Source organism: Gymnoscopelus microlampas, assembly GCF_963454915.1.
Source record: "Gymnoscopelus microlampas genome assembly, chromosome: 14".
In the NCBI taxonomy this organism is placed as follows: Eukaryota; Metazoa; Chordata; class Actinopteri; order Myctophiformes; family Myctophidae; genus Gymnoscopelus; species Gymnoscopelus microlampas.
Genome location: NC_139951.1, coordinates 31,819,851 through 31,833,417, shown reverse-complemented (window position 1 = coordinate 31,833,417; position 13,567 = coordinate 31,819,851). Strand labels below are relative to the sequence as shown.

Below are 13,567 nucleotides of genomic sequence, written 5' to 3'. Positions count from 1 at the left end.
GTTAATACATTTGATTTTGGGATGTACAATACATGAAAATTACGGGATTAATAACGCAACTTGCGTCGAGAACTAATGGAGAGTGGACATTACCGCGTTTGGCTAAAAACAGTTAGTAACATCATACAAGCATACAAGCTAACTATTAGCCAAATTCGGCTAGCGCTCAGACGAATCCACTGAGAGAGGCGTGTCTAGTCCCATAGCTTGGGAGGACGAGGGCGCCCATTGGCTTAAACGACAGCCAATCACGCAAAAAAAGTGTTGCAAACATGAATACATGTCGGAAATCTGTCGGGTTAGAGTCAGACTGAATAGAATACATGTCGGAAATCTGTCGGGTTAGAGTCAGACTGAATATAGAGCCGCTATGCTTTTCAGCATGCGGCTAAAAAAAGGATGAGACCAAGGCACTCTTGTGGAAAAGTTCAAAAGCCTTTAGTCTGGCTAATGCAGCAAGAATAAAAAATACACCTACGCGTCGCGCAAGAACGCAACAATGCCTAGTCACCCTGATTGTTGCTGCAACGAGTAGGTGTATTTTTCATTCTTGCTATGCATTAGCCAGACTATTAAAGGCTTTTAAACTTTTCCACAAGAGTGGCTTGATCTCCTTTTTTTGCAAACATACAGTTGTACAAAAAAGGGCACCTTGTTGGGGATTTTTACTCCAGCCAAACAGATGCACTCCTTTCTCTCTGTTCTCTCTTTTTTTCTACAATATTCAGTACAGTACAGTATGTATTGGTTGGCTGCCAGTCAAAGTGGTATGTGTGTGTGAATGGGTGAATATCATGCACAATCTACTGTATGTAAAGCACTTTGGATAAAAGCACTATATAAATGCACCATTTACTATTTACAAGAAAAACTACAGTTGCAGATGCTGTAGAACAGTGGTTCTCAAAGTGGGGTATGGGAACAGACAGAGAAATGAGCAACCAGATCTATGAACACTAGCCCAAAAGAAGCGACTAGGCTACAGCTATTTGAAAATCCCCGATCTACAAGCTCACAACGCGTTGCAATGGGACGCATTGTGAGCTTGTAGATCAGCCATTTTCAATAAAATAATTATAATATTCTTGAGAGTTCTTTATTTTTATTTTGGAATATTTTTGAAACACAACAGCCAATTTTGTATGGGGGTCCCTGGCACAAAATATTTTCAGCTGGGGGGGTCTGCAAACAAATACTACATTGTCATGAAATGTTTAAGAACCACTGGTTTATAAACAATACAAATCAAAACAATACAAATCTTCTCTTATGGGGTCCCCGACACAAAATCTTTTCAGATGGGGGTCCGCAGCCAAATACATATCAATCTGGGGGCCCTTGACATGAAAATGTTTGAAGTGCCACTTTGAGCCACAGTACTGCTGCACCTTTAGTCCATGCTGATCGAGGAATAGTAATTAGAATCAAATTATTCTTCTGCCACTGCATGCCAAAAATGAATGGTCGTCTTGTGAGTGGCTGGTTCTGATACACAATTGTCCGTCAGTATACTCATTTAAAAGAAACATGTAAAATAATCATGAGAAATTTGTCTACAGTTGTAATATACAGAATAGGTCCAAGAAGGGAGCCTTAGAATGGTTATGAATGCAGTTAGCCTATAACAATGACTCGCTCACACATCCAATAAACAGCAATTTACACTGAAACATATTAGCACATAGGCCTTCTGTATGGGTTATCAGATGCCAAAAGGAAACAGAGAGAAACAGGAAACATGTTTGTGATTCAGTATTCCTTTATGGTTAACACAGGTGAGACTACAGCAAGCCAATACATGTGAACGGTAACTTAATCCATACCAATTATTTTGCAATACAGAGACATTTGAAAATGCTATCACATATATTAGATTGTAACAATAATAGAGGCTGTTTTTAAAGTCACGTTCGCAAAGTCTCATCATTGAATTCTGTCAAGGTCATGTGTAAAGAAAAATAAAATAAAATAGGCAACACACATCGACTGGTGCTGCTGGGCTAAAAAAACAAAAGTATCAAAATGGATGGAGCCCGCACACCGGATTTGGTACAAGAAGACTTTCTTTATTTGGACGTCCAAATAAAGAAAGTCTTCTTGTACCAAATCCGGTGTGCGGGCTCCATCCATTTTTATAAAGAGAAATAAAAGCCAATGGGAAAAAAGCCAATGCAAAATATCCAGTGTCCTATTGAAGCAACTCATTGGATGATTAAGGCACTGTAAGGGGGAACAAATGCTTGCTTGTTCTTCTCACCTTATAGTATAGATGCTAGTTCAATTTCGCTGATTTAGTTCTATTGTATGATGTTAAAAAACATTCGGCAAAAAAAACACATCACTGGATAAACACTGACATTGGCTACTACTGTGATCATTTGCAGCAACAATCTTTTCTCACTCTGTACACTCGCCTAAAGAATTCAGCTCATTCAGGTGGGCTGCCGTGGTAACGATGACATTGACCAAAAGGTCCACAGGTGAGTGGAGACAGCTCTTACGGGAGTCAGAACCTGCAGTACATAATCGCAAACACATTACAGACACACATGCACACACATGACGCACAGACACATGCCTGCACTGCACACTGGCATGTACTGGTATGTATACGCACACACACACACACACACACACACACACACACACACACACACACACACACACACACACACACACACACACTTTAGCCCCTTAAGACGTTGTTTGGCTGCAGGGGGGAGCACAGAGTAAACAAGCCGTCCTTGAGTCAACTGCTCTTGTGTGTGTGTGTGTGTGTGTGTGTGTGTGTGTGTGTGTGTGTGTGTGTGTGTGTGTGTGTGTGTGTGTGTGTGTGTGTGTGTGTGTGTGTGTGTGTGTGTGTGTGTGTGTGTGTGTGTGTGTGTGTGTGTGAGACAGAGAGAGCGAGTTTGCACCCGGGGAGTTGTCTTTGTATTGGCACAGCAGAGACAGGGGATTCAACATTATCCTGTTTACACGCCACCTGTCCACACCTCATCAGTCTTGGTTTTCTTTGTGTGACTCATTTCATCTGTTCCAGGAAGACATCCAGCAGCAATAGATGCGATAGAGCAGCAAGACGTCCCATTTGTAAAATCACCAGTGTTATCGTTACGCAGCGAGTCAGAGTCCAGGAGATAACAACGGCTCTGGTCTATTTAAAAAAATGGTGAAGTAGTCCTTCAGCGAGAGAGCGAGAGTGAGAGAGAGACACAGTGTTAACGGAAATGTCCAGAGACTAATTAAAATATCCCATTTGAAAAAGAAAAGTTGCTTTCAATTGCTCTTTACCCTTCATGGCTTATTTGCCCTTTAATAGTCTGCAATAAAATCCTCCTGTCTGCTGCTCATTCATCCTGACACGTTGTGTCTTACTCTGGATGTGACAAAATGTCATACGTTCTTCGTTCCCACTGCACTAAGCAGCAATTCTCCTAATGTGAGCAGCCTCCAGGCATAAAACTTCAGAGATACAGAGAACATCAGAATTAAAAAAAATGTAACAATGGAATAAAAAAAAAGAATACAAAAAAACATTTACTCACTTTGCCCAGCCTGATGTGAAAAAGGACATTTGATTTTCTTTTCTTTCTCTACGCCACGGCCACCACACTACCATCCCTGCTACCTGTATCGTTCAGGTTGTACCGCTCTGTCTCGGCGGGGTCCATGTTGGGAGAGGGCTTGGCGGGGCAGAGCAAAGTGCGGAAGTAGCGTCTGAAGGTGTCAGAGAGGCAGGCGTAGAGGATGGGGTTAGCACAGCTCCAAGAGTATGACAGCAGGACCACAAATTCGAAACCCCGGGCGAAGGTCGCGACGAGGTTGGTGACAAACACGGAGCAGAAGTTGAAGGTGTAGAAGGGGAGCCAGCACACGCCAAAAACCACCACCACCGCTACCACCATCTTGGTGACCTGCTTCTCCTGACGATGACTCTCCTGGCTGGGCCTGGTGCTTGCCCCCACCTGCCGGAGCCGCTGGGTGCGCATGGTGAACACCAGACACGTGTAGGAGGCAATCATTAACGTGAACGGCAGCAGGAAACCCAGCACGAAGGTGTAGCTGATGAACGCCAGCCACCAGGAGTTCGGGTCCGAGCCCAGGGGCGGGACCAGCGTGCACAGCCCCCTGCTGTCAGAGAAGTGGAGTGCCATGGGGAGGACGGGCACCAACGAGAACAGCCAGAGGAAAGCAGACACCACCTTGGCTCTGCGGGGTGTCCGCCAGCGGGCAAAGCGCAACGGGTCCACCAGGGCCATGTAGCGGTCCACGCTCATCACAGTGAGACAGAACACGCTGGTGAACTGGTTGATGCCATCCAGGACCATGACCAGCTTGCAGACCAGGTCACCAAATTCCCAGCTGTCGCGGAAGTTCTGGATGGCGATGAAGGGGAGGCTCACCATGAACAGCCCGTCAGCCAGTGCCAAGTTGAAGATGTACACTGTGGTGGCGGACGCCATCTTGTCCAGCTTCAGAATGGCGACGATCACCAGGATGTTCCCGGTCAAGCCCAGTGCGCACACGGCCAGATAGAGGATCACCATGGTGATGCTGAAGACATCCAGGTGGTCTGGAGCTGCTGGAGCTACAGAAGTGCTGTAATTATCCAAGTTGTTATCCAAGTAGTCCATTTTAATTTAAAAGCATCAGAAACTAACAAGGGAGGAAAATACCTGAAAGACGATAGATGACTTTGAAAATAGACCCCACAAAATATTTTCCTGTCGTGCCTTTTTGTGTGTCGTTCTTTTGTAACTTATTTTCAACTCAATAAAACATTGGGGGAAAAAAAGAAAATGATGGAAGGTGATAAAATGTGATGTGAAAAAGGAACTTATATATTGGAAAGATCATCACCCGCAGACTCCTCTGACACAAAAAATGTATCCAGGAAGAAAGGATAAATAAACCAAAACCTGTCTTTTCACAATCCTAGGAGAAGAACATTGAGTGAGGAATCAGCACCCCTCCAGGTTCAGAAACAGACCGACTCCAAAGTCCCTCTGCCTCACCATACAGCCCCTGTTTTCCCCTCACTCTTAAAAACTTCTGAAAGTTGATGCCTGTGGTGTTCTGTTGAGAAGCATGCTGACTCCGGCTGACTCCTGCGCACACACACACCACTAACAGCAGAGTAGAACTGAAAATGAGCTGGACGGGTGGTCTGTAGGTCGGATGGACGCCTGCCTGAGCGCTCTCTCTCACTGGGAGTCCTTTTATATCCCCACAAACATCTTTAGGAGTGTGTCTGCTGGATGGTGTGTGAGTGTGGACATTCCCTCGTGTCAGTCTCCAGAGAGTGTGATAAGGTCCAGCTTGGCTCTCCACCCCCCCTACACACCCCTACATGCGCGCACACACTCCCTTCAATTGCTCTTCACTCCCTGGGCTGTTTCCAAGGTAGTGCCTGGCCCCATCTGCTACAATACTTTTGTTTTCATAACTCCCTACTCTTCTACAAACTCTCTCTCCCCCTCCCTCTCCCCCCCCCCCCCTCTCTCTCTCTCCCTCTCCCTCTCTCTCACACAAACACAGAGGGGACATACACACAAACACACAGAAAAATGTATGTATGCATGCATGCCAACACCCATTAACACATGGTCAGGCCACCCACCTTTGGGTCCTATAGATTGGATAAATCTTGTGCTGACAGGAAAGAAAGCATGCTGTTTGTTCTGTCAGGGTTTGTTTTTGACGTGACTGCCACTGTTGTTTTTTATCCCCCCTGTGAAAGACAAACAGCAGAGTTAGAATAGTTATGCTATGGGCTCTAAGAATATAAATGTTATTGCTATGTTTCTCACAACTTACCTGTCCTTTCCTGTCTCCTACTCCCAGGGTGCAGGATTAAAAGAGTCCCCGGGGAAACAACAGCTGCTTTTATAGTTCCGGGACGGTTCCATCAGATAGAATTGTGCCAGGGGTGGGGAAAATATTATATAGTTATGTTTGTGGGTTATTGTGGGGTTTGGGGATGGTAGTTAATTTAGATCAGTTAAGTGATGTCATATTGTGGTTTTCATAGTAGGGAGAGTGGGGTAATGTGAGACACAGGGTAAAGTGAGGCACCCACCTTATCACCTGACCACAACAACTGCAGATAGAAAGACAGAGAACCAGAGAGAGAGAAAGAGAGAGAGAGAGAGAGAGAGAGAGAGAGAGAGAGAGAGAGAGAGAGAGAGGGAGAGAGAGATGGACAGAAGAAGAGGCAAAGAGTAAAGGGGTGATAGAGGGAGTGACAGGCATGTTGACAGAAGAGACAGCTAAGAGACAGTCAAAGATGGAGGGATTCTGAAACGGGCTTGCTGTAGAAGAAGAGGGAGACAGTTCAAGACACACAGAAGAGATATAAAACGAGGGAGTGATGGAGAGAGAAGACGTTTCTCTTTTGAGATAAAAGGCCCCAGATGAGTGATGACCATCGTCCTGTTATCTCTCGGACACGCATTGCTGGAATGCCGGGACATCCCACAGAATACCCACACACACTGCCCAGAACACTGACACCCCTACACAAACTACCCTAGTACACACACTGACTTCATATTAACCCGAATAGATTTTTATGTACACTTATATACATTCATAAACTTAAGTTTTTGTAACTTTATAGACTCTTAATAGCTCATACATCATGCTTATCCTGGGCAGAGGGGGAAGCAGCAGAAGTCTCCCGTTGGTTTTTGGTACCCTATTCCTAATACCTGTATGTTGGTTTTTGGTAGCCTATTCCTAATCCCTGTATGTTGTTTTTTTGTATCCTATTCTTACCTGTATGTTGGTTTTTGGTACCCATTCCTAATCCCTGTATGTTGGTTTTTAGTACCCTATTCCTGATCCCTGTATGTTGTTTTTTGGTATGTTATTTCATGGTTAGGTTACGGTCACACTGAACTTTGATTTTACCTATGCGGCGGATTCTGCCAATGATTTTTTGCTGAAATCCGTGAATGGAAACAAACCGCTCCGTTCCCATTGAAAAACATTGGCAGAATCCGCCGCATAGGCAGAATCAAAGTTCGGTGTGACCGTACCCTTACTTATTTTTTTTTACTATTGATGTATTCTTAGTTGTATATCCTTTTTCCCTGTATGTCCTGTGTTTTTAGAGCAGAACTGCCCCGACAACTGAATTTCTTGTGGAATCGATAAAGGGCAACACCACCAGGTTCATGAACAGCTTCCACTCGGCTACCGTCAGACTGCTGAACAAGACATGATCACCGCCTGTCATCAGGCTGGTCTTCTTTTGCTCTTCCTCTTGGACCTACCTGTGAATTACAGTATACCAGGGAGAGTCACTTTATGTGGACTATTTTTTTTCTCGCACCTTAACTAACGTCCATAGCATATCATGTACAGCATATATCTGCTGCTATGCTCACGCACCTTATTTCTTACCTCATACTTACCGCACATTATGTCTTACCTCAGGTTCTTACCGCACTGGATAGATAGATGTATGTGTAAATATGTAGATACTTTATTTGCTTTTATTGATCTCTCTCCCCCCCTTCTTCTTCCCTTTCCCTTTGTTATGTAAATAACAAAAACGATGGAGCTTGCACAAAAGCGTATTTCTTTTCACTGTTTTACACCTGATTCTAAAGGTCTACCAAATCTACCTATACCACACACACACACACGCACACGCACATGCACACGCACACGCACACGCACACACACACACACACACACACACACACACACACACACACACACACACACACACACACACACACACACACACACACACACGCAAACTAGCCCAGTACACACACATAACACCCCAACACCCTGCCCAAGTACACACAGCACAATTTACTGGGACCTGTATTTTAAGCACACAATTTGTGCTTGAAAATCTTCATATAAATGAGGTCTCCTGGTTCTAATAATTATATACAACTTCATAATAAAGAACCAAATGGAGCAGCAATGCTGTAACAACAGTGACTACAACTATTTATATCTACTGTAGCTGGAATATAATACTATACACACTATAATAGTGTGTTCTGATGGACGGGAAACTGTCCATGGTCAAACTTGTGTGGAAACATTACTTTGTTGTGGGTGATGGTACATATAGAGATGTCCATGTATGGGCATATCAGCATGCCCATATATTGGCATATACTGATGACATCTGGGATCTCCACATATGGGCATAAAAGGGACTGACAGATACAGAGATCTCCATATATGGTTATATCAGTCGGATGGCGGTGTAACATAGATGTGAGGGCCTCATGGGAATCCCAGCAAAGCCATGGAGTTGGCTGGTGGCAAATGATCGGCTTCCTACAATTACATTGACTAGAAGCTCGGGTGGCCGAGGGTCTAGTCGGGGACCGGCCTACACAGGAACGATGTAAATAGGGAATGAATGCTCCACCCTTTAAATCAAACCCCATTATACCTGTTGTCATAGGACCCGTTTTGGCCATCTGTTCGCCTGTGTTGCAGACACAGTGCCGGTTCCCCCTTTAATGCAAACCCCATTATACCTGTTGTCATTGGACCCGTTTTGACTTTATTATGGAGATCTCTGGATCTGTCTGTCTGTTTCCCTTTCATGCCCATATATGGGGATCTATGTATCTGTTTGTATGTGTCCTTTTATGCCCATATATGGCATATATCTCTGTCGCTTTTTGTTTGTTTCTTCTTTAAGCAGAATATGCAGCCTGCATAAATCTGCATCATTCAAGTCATCATCCCAGTCCCACGCTTTGTTGCTCTTTTCTTTTTTGTAGCGGGAGAGTTCAGCTTGAGTTTTTTTGGAGAACTTGTTTTTTGTTGGTCTTGTGCTGTTGATTTAGCTTGTCTTATGTTTGTCTCCCCCGTCTGCACCTCATCCAACTCAGATCTTGACTGATCCTTGTTTTCTTCAGTAAAAGCAGCACAGTTAATTAATTCTTCATCACCGATCTCATCAAAAAAACTGTCTCCCTCTCTGTCTGCTCCTCCTGTCTTCCCACCAGATGTTGACTGTTCCATCTGCTCCCCAGGAACACTGTCTCCTCCTCCGTCTGCTCCTCCTGTCTGGCCAGCAGATGTTGACTGTCCCATCTGATCCCCAGCAACAGCCTTATTAGCTTTCCATTTCGCATCCCAATCGAGTTTTGTAATTCTTTGGTTCATTTTTCTTTTTTCCTGCTCCAGTTTTTGTATATAAAGAAGGACTTGAGTCGATGTCTTGAAGGCCTGCTCCTGCAATTCCTTCCGGCTTTCCATGAACTTGCACTGATAATTTAGAAGTACCAAGTTGTTACGAATTATTTCTCCTTCACCGGGGTTTAGCTTTGGTAGCTTTTCTGGAGTACTCATTTTTTTGAGAGCTGCTTATAGACTATATGCAGAGGTCTGTCAAGAGTGCTGGACTTAGCTTAGAAGCCGGCTTATATACTTTCATCTGTCACCTCGGAGTGAGAGGAAGAAAGACTATAGTTTATGCCACACTCAGAGATTTTTTGTTGACTCATCTAGTGTATGTGATGCCTTTTATGAAGTGATGTCACAATGAGTCAGCGCTTGCTCCGGAACAGCCCGATGTCAGTCATCTCCGCATACGGAGATTCCAAACCTTTCGTGCCGGATCCGAAAAACTGTGTATCGGGTCGGGTCGAGGCCTAGCTAAGATCGTAGGCAAAGGTCTGAGCTATCTGTGTGCGAAATTTGGAGTCTGTAGCACCAACCATGTGCTTTCAGGGCTCATCCATGCGATTCGGGCCAATTTGGATTCGGCGTCCATTGGCTTCAATTAGTAGTCAGGACTCCGCATATGGAGATTCCGAACCTTTCGCGTTGGTTCCGGAAAACCGCATATCGGTTTGGAGTCTGTAGCACCAACCATGTGCTTTCAGGGCTCATCCATGCGATTCGGGCCAATTTGGATTCGGCGTCCATTGGCTTCAATTAGTAGTCAGGACTCCGCATATGGAGATTCCGAACCTTTCGCGTTGGTTCCGGAAAACCGCATATCGGGTCGGGTCGAGGCCTAGCTAAGATCGTAGGCAAAGGTCTGAGCTATCTGTGTGCGAAATTTGGAGTCTGTAGCACCAACCATGTGCTGTCAGGGCTCATCCATGCGATTTGGCCCAATTCGGCCTCGGCTTCAATTAGTAGTCACGATTCCTGGCCAGACCGAGGAATCTACAGAGAGCAGAGGGGGATATTCCTTGATGGCAGCAACCTTGGCCTCTATCGGACGGACTTGGCCTGCCCTTGACCCACCTGTTTCCCCAGTTATGTAAGTGTGGCTTTCCCAAACTTGCACTTGGCGAGATTTAAGGTTAACGGCGGCTGAGCGAAACGATTGAATACTTGCTCTAGGGTTTGTATGGTCTGAGGAATACACAATGACATCATCTAAAATGCTTGAGATCTTCTGAACATCATTATTCAACAGAGAGACCTTTTAGGGAGAAATGTGAATGTCCCAACATGAGGGAGTGATTGTTAAAGTTAAAGATCTTTTTGTTCAGGATTGTATAACAAACAAACATACAAAAAACTTAAACATAAGACAAAACACCATATAACAAAGCAAAAAAATGGGGGGGAAAATGGGGAAAAAACTGGGAAAATAATAAAATAAAAATAAAATAATTATGCACGCTCAAAGAATATACATATTCACTTTACATCACCGCCACAACAAGAAGTACAGAGCTTAGAAAAAGAAGGAACTAACAGTATTATGACATAAGAAATAAGGTTTAAAGTGAGGACTGATCAAAAATAGGATAAAAAATAAAGACCAATTCTCATTCTCAAAACGTTCAGGTTTCCCACGTGCACACGATTTTAGTTTGCCGTGTTTGCAGTTTGACATTTATTGCACAGTATATCGTAATTGTACAGACATGAGAGGTCTGTACAATTACATAATATTACTTTATAAGAGGAGGACATCCTCAGTAATGTTAGGAATGCTGTGGACGCTGTGCTAAATGTGCAGAAAGCACTTGAGAAGACTTCTATAAACTCCTTGGCTCTGCCTCTTATCAGTTCACTTACTGTTTCTGGGAATCAGCTTGTGTTGTTTTCTATATGTTTCCTAGAATGTTACTGAAAAACTACAGAGTTCAATGTGTGATTGATGCACAGACTTTCTCCCTTGAAACATTGTATAGACAGTTGGCTCTTGAACAGCACTGCGGCAAACTCAAAACAGCTGAAACCGAGTGAGTAGTAGAATTGAGAACTATTACTTCACTTTATCTGCTGCTCAGCCAAAAGCATCACTGGCCCACCCGGAAATAGTAGCTTTCAACCTAACAATAGCTTGAAAATCTGTTCCTTTCACTGACACTGTTGTGCGTATGAATTAAGCAACCACATGAACGTTATTGTCCCTATTCTGAGCATGCCATAATAGGCGAACGCTCAGAAATAATAGATCACAAGATGTTGTGCTGTGAGCTTGTAGATCGGCTAGTATCCCTTGAAGAGGTTTGGTGTAGAGGGAAAAAAGGAGGGGACCCTGACAACAAATGATATAGGGTTCATGTGGTTAAAGAAACAGTTCTTTGATTGTGTGTGGTTTCTGCTCAGGTTTACTTTTATGAGCGAAGCTAAGAGGGGAGGCCCTATCAGTTGCTGATGATCAGTTGAAAGGTCAGGGATCGAGATACTTAGGAATTACCGTGGAGGGCAGTCAGTGGGGTCAGAAAGCAGACCACAAATTCTGGAAATTTCCATGGGGACTCGGGAGGAGAGGAAAATTCCCAAACAACATCACTTATCCCATCCCCTCCCCCTTTCTCCTACTTGTCAAAACACAGCATGGACCACTCATTCACACACACACACACACACGCACGCACGCACGCACACACACACACACACACACACACACACACACACACACACACACACACACACACACACACACACACACACACACACACACACACACACACACACAGCAGTCTACACACACATAGTATGCATGCAGTTGTGCGTGCAGCACACGCATGCACCCACGCACACACACACATACATTCTGGTTTGCACCGGCATACACACACCTATAAACATACAAAATGCTTATAGCGCATCTCCAGTTTCATTACATTTTTGGCTTGCATTTTCTCAAGGGACTTTCACACAATGCAATTAGTTGCAGCTTGGCTTCATTGACGTTCTAAATGGCTTTCACAGAGCAGAGGTCCTTGAATGAAAAGGAAAATGGACTTGCACATCAATATTGTGTTTCTTTTTTTTTTGAGAAACAAGTACATTTCAGCCTTGAAGAACTGTATCTGTCAGAGCATGTTTGGATCCATTAGGCAGTAGCACAAGGTTACCAAATTTGCTGATCAGGTCCCACTGTGTGTTACCTGTTGACACAGTTTATGCATGTCTGTTGTTGGAGACAAAATTACTTTCTGTTTATTTTGTTTTGTTTCTTTATTTGAATGGTGTTGCCTTGGTAATGACTATGACATCATGTCAATCAGTCGGTGATTGACACTGGTGGTTGCTATGGGAACCATCATATACCCGTCAGTGGGTGATTGTGGGCAGGTGTGTAATGGGAGAAGCCACACAGTTTTCCACCGCGCTGTCAAGCCGTGTTCACGCCGTACCAGGTCGGCGTTTCATGTCTGTTTTATGAGTTTGTCATCACTATCGATTTAATTTGTGCTAATAAATGGATTGACATATCCAAAGATAAAGGCACTCTCTGGACATTGAATGATTTGCACGCGTCAAACTAAAAAGTCAACCCAGTTGCCCCTCATAGTAGTACCTAAGGTAAAGGCTCTACATCTGGCTTTAGGGTGCCACTATATATACATTTAGGTAACAGGATAGGTGGGCACCAAGGAAGAGTGGGAACCTCTGTGTTAAATTGGCATTTTTTTTCAAAATGTTCAAAGGTAAAATATTTGGAAAATGTTTTTAAGTAAAGTAGGCTATACGCTTAAACATTCGACATTAAGGTACTATTTCTACATTTAAATGCTACACTTAACACTTAAACAATAAAATAGTTAATTCACAAACTGTTAGTTAATTAGTATTAATGACTTGTTAAATGTTTGTTAATGTTTAAAGATGGAGTGCCATGATATTTTTCAACCCTAAAACCTGATCATAAGGTATTATTATTATGTAAGGATTTTTTTCAAAAAAAAAAAGTGTACAGAAATTGTTAAAAAAAAATGTTTTTATGTGGACACGCCTCCAGTTCATTAAGTATGCCTGGTTCTCACCTTAGCACCTCCTCCACCACCTTAGCACCACCCACCTGTCCTAGTCCCTCCTCCTCCTCATGCCCACACCTGTTGTGTTATGATAATGAGGGGGAGGGTATGTTTTCTGGGGGCTCTGTGATGTCACTATGTCCCTGTTTTTGGATTGGCACGTTTGACTCTCAAGGTTTCAGCCTCCAGGAAAAAACTCCAAATAGTCAGAGAAGACATGAAACACCATAAAACCACCAGCGGGGGCCTTAATGAAGTTCTATCAACCTCATAGACACATGAAAAACAGAAAAAGTGCAAAACCATGGCACCACCTCTTTAAGGATGTATAACTATTCCTT

General features: G+C 43.7%; 1 protein-coding gene across 1 annotated transcript; it reads right to left on the bottom strand.

The window, feature by feature from the left end:
* Positions 1–2,855: 2,855 nt before the first annotated feature.
* Positions 2,856–4,634, bottom strand: LOC311060161 (somatostatin receptor type 2; the record flags this gene model as incomplete). Its single annotated transcript, XM_084078291.1, has 1 exon — positions 2,856–4,634. One exon carries the CDS (start codon positions 4,632–4,634, stop codon positions 3,594–3,596), a length of 1,041 nt encoding a protein of 346 aa, XP_083934417.1. The 3' UTR covers positions 2,856–3,593.
* Positions 4,635–13,567: the final 8,933 nt, after the last annotated feature.